Source organism: Saccostrea cucullata, unplaced genomic scaffold (assembly GCF_032062105.1).
Source record: "Saccostrea cucullata isolate Sc308-1 unplaced genomic scaffold, CSIRO_AGI_Scuc_v1 ctg3327, whole genome shotgun sequence".
Classification (NCBI taxonomy): Eukaryota; Metazoa; Mollusca; class Bivalvia; order Ostreida; family Ostreidae; genus Saccostrea; species Saccostrea cuccullata.
Genome location: NW_026925977.1, coordinates 61,007 through 79,035, shown reverse-complemented (window position 1 = coordinate 79,035; position 18,029 = coordinate 61,007). Strand labels below are relative to the sequence as shown.

The following is an 18,029-nucleotide window of genomic DNA, read 5'->3' as shown; positions in this document are numbered from 1 at the left end:
AGTTGTGCAGACGCTTGAAAAGGTAGAGCTAATAAACGAATGTTGGGGAATGTAAAGGCTGTTCGTTAAATTAAATGTATTTTTTTCAATCAACATGTCATATTGCTAAAAATAGGATATATACAGCAAACACTATATAGAAGATTTACTTATTGAAGATTCCATGCATATACTGTGATATAGATATACATAAGAACCGAGGTAAATTTTAATTTTAATTAGGCCACATGCGACCCACCCAATTAAATTGCGCCGACTGAAAAGATTTTTTAAATAAGATGATTCAAATATTTTTTTTTTATTGTTAACCAATTTCATCAAATCAGTTTTTATCAGAACGGCCGACATAATTGTTCTACTGTGATTTTCAAGCATTGTTGGAAACAAAATAATTAACGTCCAGATGTGATTACAGGGCATTAACTCAATAAGACAATGGCCACGTCTCAATCTTATGCTTTTAGCTTATTGGAATTCTTTACTCTTGAAACGATTTGATATTTTTCTTTAATTAGGCCCTTGAGGATTGGTTGTTTCTTTGCTTTTCATTCCTTCGAGATTTGTTAGGAATTTAAACATTTCCCCTTTGCTTCAAATTTATACGTACTCGGCAGTCAGCACTTTTTTTGCCATTAAGCAGTGGGGGTCTTTTTTGAACCAACTTCTGGACACAATTTTTTATGGTCCCCCTTGAGGGATCGTTTTCATCGATACTCATTGGGACTTGTACCTGCGATTTAAAGTTAGCCACTTACTTCTTAACTTCAAAGCAAAATGCTCCAGAACCACTGCAAATCTCGTGGCCCTCAAAAAGTAAATTGATCGTCTATAATCTCTGAAGGCTGATGGAAGGTTTGAAAATATATTCCGGGTACTTGTATGTCTGGTCCTTGCGTATTTAAGAATCTTGTTTATTTTATTCAATATAACAATGTAATGGCGTGAGATAGAGAGTTCAACTAAATAACAGTTGTGAAGTAATTAATCATGAATTTTGCTTTTAAACGGCATATGTACGATACTTGGCATTTTATTTACAAATCGCTTTTTTGTACTTATTTATAAAGGTAATTTTCCATTAAATTTAAGAATGTATTTCAAAGCTGCTGTTAGGAAATAAAATTGTTTACCTACCTACCGACCCAACTTGAGAATTTAGGGTCGGGTTAGGGGAAACAAAGATATTTTTAATTCCGGCCTTAGATTGCTTTTTGTACAATAATTTATTTATGAAAGTAGTGTTTATTAACTTTTGAAAGTAAGTCAATTTTGACCTTATATTTAAATATTATCTTAAAACATCGTAATATATCGTTATACATGTATAATGAAGATTAAAATCGGCACGAAACGTTCTCTAATTATGGGATAGATTAATTTTGGGACATAAATAGTGTTGTACAAAATTTGTAGAATTTGAATGTAAATCTTTACAAATTGCACACTGTATGATGCAAATAACTGCTAAAATATGGTATATTTTGATTACATAACATTTATGTGTAAATTTTTAATGTCTTATATTTTTATGGATTTGTCACTTATATTTTGCACAAACGAGGAACTGAACAGCCTACCGGTATTTCAAGATTGAACTTTCAACGACATGAATTATAAACGATGAACCAATTTTAAGAATTTATTTTTGTGATAAGTACCATTGCATGGCGTCGGAAGCAAATTGAAAAGGGAGGGCAATGTAATAAAAAAAAATGGTTCCGACGCCTATGAGTTCATAAGGGACTTAGTTGTTCATTAAAACAATGAGTTCTAAATGAACAAAAAATGAAAAATCCTTTAACGTGCAGGATGAAAATATAAATGCAAGTTGTTTTGATTTTGAATTATCTTTTGACCAGCAAGTTGAAAGCAAATTAAAATCAGAAAATACGGCTCAGCGAGCTAAGAGCAAATCTGAGAGAGATGAGGAACAATCTTCAGAGAGCACAGAGAATAAGTAAAGCCAGACAAGAGAGAGGAAAGAAGAGGGCAAAGTTTATAGCAGAGCCATACAGATTTACAAAAGCAACCCTTAAAGGTGCAAAGTCAGGTGCACTGAAGAGCTCTGAGAAGGAGGTTGAAAACTTTTTGGAAGAAACACATGGTGACAAGGAGCAGTGGAAACTCTTAGTATCATGTGATCGAATAGAAGGGGTATCAGAACGAGAGGAGCCAATGAATGAAAAGGAACCATCATTGAAAGAAGTGCAGGACATTGTAAAGAAAGGTAGAACATCATCAAAAGCAGGCCCTAACCGTATCTCCTAAAAGTCTATATGTCCAAAGAGTCTTCAATACTTATGGAAACCGATCAAGAGTGGTATGGAGGCAAGGGAAGAATCAGTCCTGCTGGGGGGTGCTTTTTGCCAAAGGAGGAGAATTTTGAGGAGATAAATCAGTTCTGGACAATTTCATTAATATATTGACGTAGACGGGAAAATCTTCTTCTCAGTCTTAACGAGAGGGTTGACAGCTTACATGTCCAAGAATCAGTATGTGTATATATCAGTCTAATGTATCCACATGCAGCTTCTTGGACATGGACAATACAGAAAGGAGGAGTACCTGGGTTCTCTGGATGTATTGAATAGGGAATTGTGACAAGTTGTACATTCTCAGTGATCCTATTTGCAATGGATATGAATATGATCATCAAGGCCAGAGAGAGAAATCAGAGATCCAACGACATCAAGCAATATCAGACAATCGCCAAACAAAGGGGTTCGTGATGATTCTACAATAAAAACATATACTAAAGGCTTTAGAAGAAAAAGCATCATGCACATGAATTAACCTTAATCGTTTGAAAAGAAAAGGAAAGTAATAGTGAATTCCAAGCTAACAATCCGAGGGGGGGGGGGGGGGATATTCCATCTAATCATCGTGAACCCTATATAAAGTGTTTAGGCAAATGGTTCGATGAAACACTTGGAGTAAAACGCTTAAAAACAAGAACATAAAGCCAACATTTTCACAAACTAAAACAACGAGCAAGAGAAAGGATAAGGAACATACACAAAGCAGGATTACAAGGGAAATTCAAGGCATGGATTTACCAACATGACATCTTAGTTTGGTCATTGATTCTCTACGAGATATCAACATCAACAGTGGAGAAATTGGAGAAAATCATCAATACACATCTGGTTTGGTGTGCGAACAAGCCTTGCTTTAAATCGGCTTGTAAATGCAAATCATCCAAAGTACAACTTCATATGGCATCAATAGCAGAAGTGTTTAAGGCCAGCAAAACAAGGATTTTCATGACTTGAAAGGGCTAAAGAGATGATAAGGTCTGATTATCTGGTTAAGAAGTACGGAGAGGGCGGAAATGGTCATCTTCAAAGACAATAAAGGAGGCGGAGAGCAGACTTAGACACAGAGACATTGTAGGAAGGGTGGCAGTGGAAAGGCAGGGTCTACGGACATCCAAAAGCAGCTTTTGGAAAAAACGGACACAACAGAAAGAAAAAAAAGAAACATAGCATGGTGCAGAAAGATATCCAAGCCAGAGAGGAAGAAAACCGACAAGCTAAGGCAGTGGTGATGGGAGTCCAGGGGCTTGGAAAAGAAAGGAAATAGACCAACAGACACTATCCTGGGCGGACATCTGGAAATGCCCGCAGATCTAATTAAAATTACTACTACGCTCAATGTACGATCTGCTACCAACACCAGCCAATCTCCATTGATGGGATCTCATAGAAACACCAGAGTGTCCCTTTATGGAAAAGAGAATCCTACAGCACATATTATCTTCTTGCCAGGTGGTTCTAAAACATCGGCAGCCATTATAGAGAAAGAAGGGAAGAATAACGGACAACAGTGAAACATACACATGTTGCATTGTAAAAGATGGTGAAACAGAAACACTGCTAGAAAGAGAAAAAAAGACCTCTTCAGAATATTAACCAGGCAGACGATTAGATGCTGGCTCTGGATCTAGGCCAAAAACTGTCCCAAATAATGCAGTAAAAATGATGCACATATTTTTAAAAGTTTATTCCGCTGTATATTATCAAACTGTTATATGTTTTTTTGTTACTTATTCTGAATGAGAAAATGACATTCCATTAAGAGAAATAAAAAAAGGATTTAATCTGATGTTGATATGGATATTTATTTTTATTATTTTTTTTTTGGGGGGGGGGGTCAAATTTCCATGTCACTTGCTCCCACCTCTAATTTTTTTGGAGATCCTTGTTTGCTTTGCTCCAATTTTGTCCTGTTTAATGGACTTTTGAGCTTAAATACTCTTCATTATTTCCAAATACATCATTGAAACCATTTGATTCGAATTCTCTAGCCGATTAAGAAAAATACCAAGCTGTTGTATATGTAAATACTTAAAGCGATTGGATAGATTTCATCTTAGTTTCCTATGCGTCGTCAGGAGAAGAAAATTTTAAAGATAGCCTATATTGGCAATATCCAATTATTAATAACCTTCAGTGGAATATTTAGGTCCTAAATAGCCTTTATTTACAATTACCTTCGATGGAATATCTAGGTCCTATATACCGGTATTATCAAGTAGATAAAAGAATTATAAGGCGTTTTATTGTGTGCAATTTTCTTGTCTACTGAAAAATAGCCTATATTGGCAATATCCAATTATTAATAACCTTCAGTGGAATATTTAGGTCCTAAATAGCCTATATTTACAATTACATGTACCTTCGGTGGAATATCTAGGTCCTATATACCGGTATTATCAAGTAGATAAAAGAATTATAAGGCGTTTTATTGTGTGCAATTTTCTTGTCTACTGATTACGGTTGATATAGGATACGATAAGATAAGATGATATTTATTTAAAGTCGGATACATCAACAAAAAAATTAACTCTGAAGAGCTATTTTCCGATCGACTACATGGATATACAATAAGAATCTTTCAAACGTACATTTCATTTAACATTAAAAAAAAATAGCGGGAACGGAATTTTAAAAAAATCAAATTTTCTAAAATGTTATATTTATATATTTTTTACTATATAGAATTGAGAGTTTTTTTTTCATTGGGACAAATCAGATGGACACATTGCAACATCAAAAGTCTTTAATGAAAATGTCTTGATTTTTTATTTTATTATTTTTTTTGTACAAAGCAGAAAAGTCTATAAAGTTGTCTTACTGAGCAGCCAATTCCGTCAAACATTTTTAAAAATCATTGTAACCAATCCTCATTTATTGCCAGCACATAGAATTGTCAATTTTAAAATTACGCAATTTATGTATAAAAGCCAGAAGTTGGGGAAAAGATCTGAGTTTTTTGAAAAATAAATTGCAATAGTTACACTGTCTAGTAAACAACAATATATTTGAGGAATAAACAGTGTATACAATTTATACACATTTAATTCTCACGACCAAGGTGAATAGGAATGTCAATATAATACACAACAAAAACTCATGGTTACTTATATAAGATCACAAGATGAAAATACCCAAAGTCAACTGGAATTTCGAATTGCAGAAGAAAGTTCTCATGCATGTTCCCTCATTTACTTGTGTTCAATGATATGAAAACTATTATGAAAACTATTCAAATAGCTTAAAAAGAGACATTTTTAATTGGTTATTTAAGATTTCTTTTGTTATTGAACCTTCTTTCGTAACTGGGGCGTATGCAACCTATATCTGCGTATAGGATGATGAACCAGATGTAAATTTTTGTAGTAAAGAAAAACACTGAAAATATTCTGTAAAAGCGTATAGCATTGGTTTATGATTAGTTCTTTATGTAGTATATGAAAAGGTAACAGGGCATATTTATAGGAAGAGGAAAGCAAGACAAAGTTTATCTTACATCAAGACAATGTCTTCAGTAAAGAAGAATAGTAAGAGAGGTATGAGAGCTTTACGACTGTAAAATATCAGTGTTACAGTGTTGAAAAAGCATCCAGATTGACATGGATTGTGCTTGTCAAATACTTAGGCTATTTAAGCTAATTTTGTATATGTTCATGTATTTGCTTCCAAATTTAAATATATTCTTTTACTGATGTAGGTGGAGAACAAAAGCAGAAACTAACGATTATTTCTTTACTACTTGGAGTATTTCTGACAGTTGCCGTGATAGCTTTTGTTACGCTTTTGCTCATACATCTTAAAGGTAAGAATCTAATAAGTATATGACAATAAAGTATACCAGGAAATTAAAATGAAAATTGGAGTTTGGAAAAAGATGCATTAATAAAACAATAGACTCTATATAAAACATGTTAGATATTACGAATTCTCTTTGTTCTGCCTTCAATTAGTGTTCGTTTAAAACTCTTGAGATTTGCTCTATGTCTGCTGGATGTTATCTATGGAGGGTAATCGTGTTCAAAAATCCAGACTTGTAAATTTATAAATGCAATCTTGTAAGTTTGTAAATTTGTAAATGCAATCTCGTAAGTTTGTAAATCCAAACTTGTAATCGTATCAGTTTCGTAGTATACAAATGTATGTAGGTAATTCAGACATCCAAGCATGTAGTTCTGAAAACACAACTGTGTTAACTTTAAGTTCAAATTATGAATGTGTGTATCTTTGAAATTGTAAACTTTGTTTTCCGGAATATTTATTTCCGCGCTGTGAATAAAACACAAAGACAACTTACAACTCTACAAATGTAAAGTCTACATGTTTGTCGAATTTTGAATACGAGAAACTATAGAGGGCCATCAGTGCCGCAATTCCTTTTTTGATGTTTTTTTTTATTTTTATGATAACTTCTTTTTTTCCAAATACATGTAAATTATAACTTCATTTTTTATTCCTTATTTTAGTTCTAACTTCCTGTTTAAATTTTCCAGTTTTATTTTTTCCCTGCATGGCCATAGGGTCGGGGGGGATTTTCCCGATATACATATGTATAAAATACTATAGAAAATTTAAAAATTATATGCTTGTGCCCCCTTAATTTAAAAAGTCTGATGACTTCTTTTTATTTGGGAGATATGGGGGAGAGGGTTTAGTTGATACTTAAAAGAACTTTCCAGCCATGACTTACGAGGCTGACGCCCAACCACTAGGCAACTAAGATCAGTGTCCCGGTTGAGATCTTAATTATAATTGCAATAATATCATATTTAAAAAAACATTCAGTAGATGCAGTTACGTGTAAATATTCCTCGGGGGAATGGGGGAGTCCCCCAAAAAGAAATTACAAACAAATATTGATTAAATAAAGTGGTACATATAAACTTTCTCTGTAAAAGCGATGTTTGGAATCTTTCATTATATCTTTTTAAAAACTTTTTTTTCCAACGCAAGAATAAGCCAGAGTTTGGTGAATATGCAAGAAAAAGTGTGTTTTGAATGGGGAATGCAGCCAATACTACAATAGATGCATATCAAAACATCTGCTCATGATTATTTTCCACACAAAAAGTGGAGAACCCAACATTTTGCCCCCTTTCGGTCCTTAGACTTGTTGAAGTGAAAAAAAAATTCTCAGTCCTAATTTAAAATAATGTTATATCAATATAAACTGAAATATACCTGATATTTATTTACAATATAAGCATGCAATCAGGAATGAGGGCTATATTTATCATATTTGAAACATCATGCACCAGGGCCATTAATTAAACTTAGACGAGCTCACTGTTGATCACAGTCTATCTTTCACCAAAGGATCGATTGTTGTTTAACGTCCCTCACGAGAATTTTTACTCATATAGAGACGCCACCATTTGCCGGTGGAGAGCTGCAAATTTTGTCCTATGCTCGGCACTTAGGGCTATACAGCAGCGAGGGATCTTGTTCGTGCCACGTCCCAAACTTGGTTTACTACAGGAATTAGTAATAGAGAGACTGAATCAAAAAGTGAGCTTATCTAAGTTTCATGGTCCCGGGCCGGACAGGGGATGGGGAGCCAGTGTATTCTATTCCAATTCAAGTAAATGAAAGTAATTTCCAATTGAGCCCAATTGTCTGTACATTCATAAGAAAAGTAAATCAAGGCTAATTCATTGTTATATCCCCTGAACAGTAATGCCTTTGGGGGGTCAAGAAATTTTGTTTTGTTCCAACCCCCAACCCCCATGAAATTGCCCCCAACTGGTCTGAAAAGGAGAGAAAACACACGATAATAAAATCATATGGTTTTTAAAATTATAATAAAACAAAATGCATGTTCCAGGGAAATATATCTACATAGTCTACGACACGTAGACTGTTCGCGCAAGAACTCTGAACATGTAAAAAAAGGCCGATGCGCTCCTTTTCGTTTTAATTTCATTCGGATTCCTTAGTTTAATTCTGTTGCGCACTGTAGTTCTACTCTCTTATTAAATCTTTTGATTCTTCTAATAGTTTTATCCCAAAAAAGTATTAAGTTAGGAATAGTGAAACATAATTTAGAATATCAGATAAATAAATATACGAAGGGAGGCAAAAAAATAATAATAAAAAGTAGGTCCGTAGAAAGCAACTTCAGTTGGGGGGGGGGGGGGGGCAAAGCCACACTTTTGAGTTGGGGGACATTACATATCAACTACGCCCCTTCCCATTAAAATGAAGTCATCAGACTTTTTTTATTGAGGGGGCACAAGCATATACTAGCTATGTTTTCTATAGTATTCTTTATCATCTTTATATCGGCAAAATTATTGGGGGATGGCACATCGCCCCTCCCCGGATGCTGGAAAATATAAACAAGAAGTAAGAACTAAAATAAGAAATAAGAAATGAAGTCGTTGGAAATAATTTAGTTTGGAAAAAAAAGTTTTAATGATTTTTAAAATGAAACAAGTATATTTAAAAGAAATTATGGTACCGACACCCCTCTTGCAATCAAAATTCGGCAAACATGTAGACTTTACATTTGTAGAGTTGTGATATGTCTTTGTGTTTTATTCACAGCGCGGAAATATAAAATTCCGGAAAACAAAGTTTATACAACTTCAAAGATACACACATTCATAATTTGAACTTAAAGTCAACACAGTTGTATTTTCAGAACTATAAGCTTGGATGTCTGAATTACCTACTTACATATGTATACTATGAAACTGATACGATTACAAGTTTGGATTTACAAACTTACGAGATTGCATTTACAAATTTACAAACTTACAAGATTGCAATTACAAACTTACAAGTCTGGATTTTTTTAACACGATTACCCTCCATAGTTATTTTCAAGAAACGGTACAGTCATTCTATAAAAAACAGGTAATTAAATGAAATGCAACATTTTTTTCTCATAAAAATTAAAGAATGGTCATTTGTTAAATATTCCGTTTTTATAAGGTAAATAAAAAAAAGTAATATTATTGATTAAGTGTCTTCGCATTAAATGGTGAAACACTTTTTTGCACTAAAATTTCTTTTTATCATACTTTGGACTATGCAAACATGTTGAAATTGCATTAAAACCTTTATAAATATTAACAGGTTAAAATGTATATAATTATCTTTCTATTCAGAAAAGTTCAAAAAGAAAACAAGCACGTTTTTTTTGTTTTTGAAATTAAAAACTTTTTTGGGGACATAGGAGCCAAATATTTATTTAGTAGAGTGAAATATATGGAGATAATGAACAGTACTCAGAAACAAAAGTCTTTAAATCAATACAAAAACATGCACCTGAACCCATCTCATATGATTTGGAGGTCCGTGCACGTGTTTGCTCTACTCCTATTTTGTATTGTTTTTGGACTTTTGATCTTGAATATTGTTCCTTATCTCCATATGTTTCATACACAATTCAAAGTGAACCATGTATAAACTGTAGATTCTTTATTATAAGTGAGGATTTGATTATCGCGTAATTTCGTGGAAAGCATTACTCGCGAAATAGATTTCTCGCTTTTATTTTTATGGTGCTGAAATTAATGTTTATTCTGTTGATCAACCGTCCATTTGCTAATTATTTTTATCTCGAACATCCGTACGTGAAAGGGTCGTATCGCGATGATTAGGTCTCTCAAAAAAATAACGACAGAGACCGCAACTGGGATTTATGAATACAAATGATTCATGAACATGAATGAATGAGTGACTCTTGGTATATATTTAGAGCCTTATAATTGATTGTTGGAGTTATCTATCCTGTCTATATCATAAAAATATATATATATACATATATATATATATATATATATATATATATATATATATTCTAGTCTGTTCTTATGTATGTTTTCTAGATTTGAGAAAACTTATCGATTGACATGTTTGAAAGTCTCTTACTTAAACCCTACTAGCACATTTAGTTAATGATGTTTGTACAACAGCTTTTAAAAATTAGTTCCTACAGTTGATGAATGTCACAGCCATGATTGCCAGTATGGGGCTTGTGAAGCTGACCAGTCCAGAAATCGAGGTTACAGATGTAATTGCAAGCTAGGCTATGTCGGGGACAATTGTCAAGGTAAATTCACCTATTACTATTTATGCAATGATCCCGAATAAACGTATATTTACGGTCAATATGTTGGCGTTTCCGTTGCGTATTGATAAACAGTTTTAAAATTCATTAACCATAACAGGCAAAGGACTGCGCTGTCCTATCGGGGATAGTGACGTAAAATGTTCTTATTTAATCCAGATGTTAAATCCACATCTTTTGACTTTAATGTTATGTATCAAGTGTGTATTTATTATTGAATTTCTCAAGTCTAATATACAATTATGGACGCTTTCTCTTGTCGGATCGTCTCCAAGCAATTTTTTTTCTGCTATTTCCAAATAAATAACCCCTCAACAGTACTAGTCCAGATTCAAAATATTGTACAAAAGATTGTAAATAATATTTTCTACAAAAATGAGACCCTTCTAGCACGGTTAACACGAGAAACTGCAATGGTTTTGAAAATGGGATGACGTTTATTTCCTTGTTCAAAAAATCTTGTACCTACGGTGCAAGAAGAAACTAAGCATTGTGTTCTTTCATTTAATCCACTCGTGTGATCCTTTAGAGTCCTGTCTTGTATTCTCTTTCACACTTCGAAGAAGCTCTTTGTGCAGTTGTGCTTCAAGAACCCCCACTTCTCGGGATGTTTTCTGCATTCCCTCGGCCTCGTGCCATCTTCAGAAAATTTGTGTATTGTTTAAGGAATCACTGTCTAATTTTGAAAGTATGCCAGGGCATCAACAATAGTGGGAAACATGGGATAATTTGCATAACGGGCGAAGCCATCCCATGTTTCCCACTATTGTTGATGTCCCTGGCATACTCTAAAAACTAGACAGTGATTCCTTATATTTCCATTTCATTGTGAAATAAAATTGAAGACTTAGACATTAAAAATGTAGACTAATAGATTTTAATTACACGAGGATGTCTATGCCAATTTCAATGCTCCTCGCACACTGACGTCAAACACAAAGGCAGCCGCACGAGATTTTCATGCATATTTGGCCTCTTTAGCGTCAGACACAGATACAGATGCGCACGAGATTTGCATGCGTATTAGGCCTCCTTAGCTGCTGACCTATCGACCAGCCTAATTTACATTCCGGCAGAATTATCAAGAAATAAATTCCCCCAACTTTCAAACAAGTATCACAGAGAAATAAATTAGAAATGGAAATATTTGGCAATTAATTACAGTCAAATTCTGAATCTTATGACTCGAAGGAACATAACACACAGAAGATAAATTATAATGATTTCTTTCTAATCGGATGTTATTTCTTTTCAGTTTGAAAGCAAGTCTATCTTTATATTACAATACTACAAAATAATACTCAGTTTTTCATAAAATGAAATCGGTCATAAGAAGCTGAAAATTTCAATTTTTCACAAGAAACTTTATTGCGTATCAATACAAATCAATAAGAAGTATTTGGATCAATGGCTCTACATAATTTCACCCCATTTTTCGCTTACGCAACATCTTTAAAACAAGAACAAAGATAAATCTAACCTCAAATGATTCAAATAAAATTTATTTTTTGAGGAGACAAGAATGTATAATCAATTAATAAAATTTACAAAGTACATAATAAGAACTATATATTGGATTTGAAATTTCAATTTAATATGAAATGACACTTGGTGGTCCAGTGAAGCAGTTAAATAATAAAAAAAAAATTCTCTAAATTCTTGTCACAGTACATTTGTGTATCCCAAATAAACTATCATTTAAAATAATAGTAACATTGTGGTTCAGCAGCTTCATTTTTATTAGAATATTATCTAAACGGGACACGTAAGAGGAATTACTGATAGGTCGGACCAAAACGTAGTCGGACTATAACAATGTCGGTCTATAACAAACACGGACTATCCAAAGTCGGACTATAAGAAACTCGGACCATAACAAACTCGGACCATAGGTTATTTTTACTTTCAACATAGGAATCAAGATCTGATTATGTTTCGAAAATAGGAAATTTAGAAAATTCTTAATTTTAAAAGTGTGCCGTGCCGTGGCATAGTAGAAGGGTACACCGGTCGCTGATGGGATCCATGGTTGTAACGACTGCATTTTAGATGAAAACCCAAAGTCCAGGGAAGATCAAATACCTCGTCGATAATTAATATGCTCGTTATTAATTTTTTACCATACGATTACCTGAGGAGAGGGTGTGGTCGAAGTAACAGTGGTGTTATTTACCTGGAGACCCCCAATACCCAAGATGTCAAGAATATGTGTATACGTAGCAGTACAAAGGATGTCTCTCCGTTCTCCAAAATATTCCATATTTTTTATTCTTCGTATGGTAACAAAATTTTATTGCTTGAATGATTTCTTTTCTGAATCGATCACTATAAATTATCTTCACATTTTAATTACGTTTATATACAGACGCTGATGGAAATTCGAGCATTAATTCTGACATCAATTTCTGTACAACATTTTGTACAACATCGTGCGGATTAGTTATAGTACAAAATAAAACATCTTTTAAAAACTATGCCATTCCGTTTATTAGTTCTGAATATTTTTCTTACATCCCATTTCTTAAAAAATAATTTAAATCGTCGGACTTCCAACTACGGCAAATGTAGAGCCGGTTTCTGTGGACGCCGTCGTTTTTCTACAGTTAACGTAGACGATATAACACTTACAAGTAACAAACAGCAGTGAAGATAGAAAAGATTTTTTTTTATTAGCTAGGTCAATGTTTTAATAATCTACTTTCAATTATTTTTTTGAATAAAATTCAAACATATTGAAGTTTTGAAACCCACGTATATACTATGCGGGTATATGAAAGTGTTTGACGCGGGACCCGGTAATTGTTTTCAAAACATGCAATCTCAGATTATCAGGAAGCACGTACAGGTAGCTGACATGTCAATCAAATCAGAAGTTATTAATAATTTATTTTTAATTCTATTACTTAAAATATTTTTTTAACATCTTGATCAATTAAATGATAATTAATAAAAAAATATACAGTAGTCCGAGTTTGTTATAGTCCGACTCCGTTAATGTCCGACTTATCTGTCAGCGCGTAAGAGTTGTGCACACAAAATGAATAAATTATCCCAAGTATGAACATAAAAAAAAAATCTTGAAAAATAATCCTACAAATAGCACAATATAAAACATTTCCATAACATGAAGCAGTCAAAAATGTCAAAATATGCCACCAAAAGTCCATTGAAAAGACATCAAGCCGCCGGGTTTTACCCACCCCTACACCAGATTCAGAAGTTAATCCGATTCTGAGCTGAACGCAGCCAAGCCTTACCTATGTGCAACGTATAAACTTGGATTTAAACCCAGAATCATTGATCAAAGGTTTACATCTGAGATACGCAAGAGACCATAAAAATGATATATTATTTCTTAAAAGAAACTTTGTAGTCATTCGATTTATCAATTTAGTTCAAAACCTATTCTACTTTCTTTTTTTATAATGCTCTTTAAGCACCATATGTCACAATTTCGGACATAATCTAAACATTTGTTCACATAGTTGCTGTATGTGAAAGCAATGATTGTAAGAGAGGGACTTGTGTGGCGGATCAATCCAGGATAAGAGGATACACGTGTAACTGTACCACTGGCTTTGTCGGAGACAATTGTCAAGGTAAATTGATTAAAACTTTCATTGTAACATACCTCAAGCTAACTTAAATAAACTTAAAAAATGTTTTAGTGTCAATTATTAATCGCAACTGCTGACATTATTTCTATTAATTTTTCAATTCAGTGTGATTCGGAAATGAAGTGTAAATATCATGTATTTTATAATGGATTAATTTTTTTTAAGAATTCACTGATGTGTTAACTCATGACCTCTTACTCACAAACTGAATAAAAGTGCGACTTTTTATGTAAGCGTTGCAATTACAAAGGCATGAGTTTACACATTGATAACTTCTGAATGAAAAGAATATCTAGTTTTTCTTTATAATTCCATTTACAAAAATTATTTTTTTAAAGCTTCAATACAAATTGTTATTTTTGTACATCGTACGAATTCACGTACCTTATACTGCAATGTATGAATGAAACGTACTCGAAATGAATGTCAATAAAATTCCACAAAATGTTTTAAAACAATTAATGAAATACAGGTGTATGCATGCTTTTTTTTAGCACCATGAGTTAATATTTAAGATACAATTTAAGTATTTGTTTATTTAGTTGATGTATGTGACAACCATGATTGTCAGAATGGGACTTGTGTGGCGGACCAATCCAGGATAAGAGGATACACGTGTAACTGTACCAATGGATTTGTCGGGGACAATTGTCAAGGTAAATTGATTATAACTTCATCGTAACATACCTCAAGCTTACTTTAATAAACCTAAAAAATGATGTTTATTAAAGTTCCATTTTAAGTTTCTTTTCTTTTCAAATGCATTCTTGTGACGTACTTTGATCAGTTATTTTTACTTTTTGTCCTTACTTATTTTTCGGAGCAATTTTTTGAACGATTTACGGCAAACTTTTGCATAATTTCATTTTTGTACCTAAGTTACTTTGAAGACTCTTGCATGACATCATGATTTCCGAACTTATAATCAAAGAAGCTCAAATCAAGCTAATGATACATGTTAATAAGTTTTTATCGTCCTCATTATGAATTTTTTTTGCATTTGCAGTCTATCAGCAAACTGCTTTCAAAATCATTAATCAATCCTTTTAAGTCCTTTACTTTTTCATCATGCATCATTTATTGATTAGTGTGAAAGCATTAAGCAAATCACTGAACATATCTATCATAATAAAAATAACTCCTTGTAGTATTAAGCGCTTTTGCACCAATCAAAGCGGATATTTTAATATGAAAATAGTATTTCCATATTTTTTTTTTACGCAAAACATCTTTCGTTATCGAACTTTACATGCTAAAGTTTAGTTTTTCCAATGCATAATATGTTGTTTATTGTAGATGAAAAACGATGCGACAATTGCATTGAATGTAAGTTTCTTTTTTAGATCACCTGAGGTGAAGGCTCAATTGAGCTTTTCTGATCAAAATTTGTCCGTTGTCTGTCGTTGTCGTTGTAGTCGTAAACTTTTCACATTTTTATCTTCTTATTAAGAACCACGGGAATCTTTGGGTTAAGGGAGTTCAAGTTTGTTTAAATAAAGGACCACAACCTCTTCAATCGAAATCGTACAAAATGAATGGCATCTTTTGAAATCTTTTTCTCAAGAACCACGGTGCAAGGAAAGCTGAAACTTATGTGGAATCATCCTCATATAGCGTAGAATCCAGTTTGTTCAAATCATGACCCCCGAGGGCAGGGAGGGGCCACAATGGGGTATCAAAGCTTAACATAGGAATACATAGGAAACATCTTTAAAAATCTTCTTCTCAAGAACCTCTGGGGAGGGAAAATTGAAGCTCAGGTGGAAGCTTCCTTATGTAGTGTAGATTTAAATTTGTTCAAGCCATGACCCACGAGGGTAGGGTTGGGCCACAATGGGGTATCAAGGTTTAACATAGTAATACATACTAAGTAGAAAAAAATCTTAAGAAATCTTTTTTTTCTCAAGAACCACTGGTTCAGGAAATATGAAACTCATGTGGAAGCATCCTCTGTTAGTGCAGATTAAAATTTGTTCAAATTATGAACCCATTGATAGGATGGGGCCACATTGTGTTATCAAAAGATTAGCATAGGAGTACATGAGAAGAATTATTTTTTTCAAAAACAGCAAACCCAGGATTGGTCATAATCATATAGAAGTGAATGTTAAATAAATGTAAATTTATGTTTGTGCAAATCATGACCCCCATGGGTAGATTGGAGGATTAAAGGGGGATAACAATTTTACATAGGGATACATAGGAAAAATCTTCTTCTTGCTATGGTTGGTGATAGATACCACTCTCATAATGTGTCATAATATGTTCAAATAACACCCCCTACCCCGAAACCCAATTTTGTATGTTTTATAAACTTTTCAATTCTAAACTGATTTTTGCTTTTACCTAGCCAGTTGCGCGGGTGAGCAATGTGGCCCCTGTGCCTCTTGTTTTAATTACATAATTTAATTTCATAATTTATATAATTTAGTATTTGCATCAAAGTCAATTTGAAATTGTTTATCTTTAATAATAAATCTTGAATCATGGATGCATTTAGACGTGAAAAACAATAGTTGGATACTGGCTTTTAAGGCCCAAAGTCAGACAGGAATTAACCCTGTCGATGTCTACAAGTCAGTTGGCATCAGACACGAGGTCAACGGGTCTTATCCACTGGAATGTACAGCACTGAAACAGATTCCTGGTTGCTTTATGCCATACAGAACTGGCTTAATTGATGATTGGGAAGAAATTAATGTCAATCTGGTAAACATATTTCATTTTATGGAGAAATATAACTTTAAGGACGGATGATAAAAAAGACTGTAGTCGTATATATCTTTAGACGTATTTTGGTTGTTTTGATGCAAGTAATAAAGTTCAAAAATATAAAGAAATTGTCAACTTCTCCTTTCTGCAACTATCCTAAATAATCCATACATATCTTTCTCATTTAAATTCCGATTATTGTAAATGAAAATTTAACTGCTATGCGGTTTAAAGTATCTCTTTTACTAATATAAACATGACTTAAGCTTACGATCTTTGAAAAAAAAGTTACTATTATCTATACTTAAATAGAAATTGCAGATAAAGGCATATTGATACTATAATAAGTGAGATAACTCTTGATGACACAAATTTTTATTATTCCTTTATAAATTTGTCAAGTTTAAGTGCCTTTTTTGTCAAATTTAGTTCCCCAAGCCATGCTATAATTGTTTGTATTTTATTCAGCATATACATTTCTACTGGAAAATCATTAAAGTTATAGAAAAAATTAAGTCATATGAGTAAGCAGAGGGTTTATGAACTTTAAATAGGAATTTAACATTGCATTCAGCTTTACATTATTGAACCAAACTGACATGATTCAGACACAATGCAGATACTGACTTCATGGTGTTTAAATGTCAACGATAAAATCTGTTCCAGGTAAAGTTTCAAGTGATAATTGATGACACAAAAACGCAAGAAGTAGTTTTTGATGGAAGATCCACTAAAAATATTAACTGGTTCACAGCCTCAAGAATCCTAAGTTCTACATGGCAGGATGTAACATCCAATGGACGATTCAATTTTTTTACCATAGAAGGACATCAACGGTAAAATTATTTACTATTTTTGCTTAAATCTTTTCTTATGAACAGAAACAGACCAAAGAAAGAAAGCATAAGAGCGGGGGAATAAAACATAATATATATCATTGCTGGCATTTCATTAGCATAAATATATAATTGAAAAACCAATGACAGAGATGTTCATTTCATTTATGTCTAAAATTTATTTACTCGTTATTTAATTATCCATTGAATTAATTATTTGATTAATCAGAGGTACATGATATCTGTTTTATGTTTATTTTTTTTTTAATTGGAAAATTCATGTAATTCTTCTATAACATGCAAATAGTTCGTGTAATTAAAAGATATTTCGTTTTCTTTTCACTAAAAAGCCATTGTATGAAATGTTAGGTTTCGTTTTTTTCTTAATATACATATTTTAAACTTGTAATAATGTTTTATTTTTTCAAAAATATTAATATCTTAATTAGTCGGAATTTGTAAATATTACTTGTAT

General features: G+C 32.9%; 1 protein-coding gene across 1 annotated transcript; it reads left to right on the top strand.

Moving 5' to 3' along the window:
* The first annotated feature begins 5,702 nt into the window (after positions 1 to 5,702).
* On the top strand, positions 5,703 to 17,558 carry LOC134270259 (uncharacterized). The gene is made up of 8 exons (XM_062752459.1): positions 5,703 to 5,851; positions 6,013 to 6,117; positions 10,249 to 10,371; positions 13,875 to 13,988; positions 14,549 to 14,662; positions 15,303 to 15,332; positions 16,507 to 16,715; positions 17,385 to 17,558. Exons 1-8 carry the CDS (start codon positions 5,821 to 5,823, stop codon positions 17,556 to 17,558), a joined length of 900 nt encoding a protein of 299 aa, XP_062608443.1. The 5' UTR covers positions 5,703 to 5,820.
* The last annotated feature ends 471 nt before the right edge of the window (positions 17,559 to 18,029 follow it).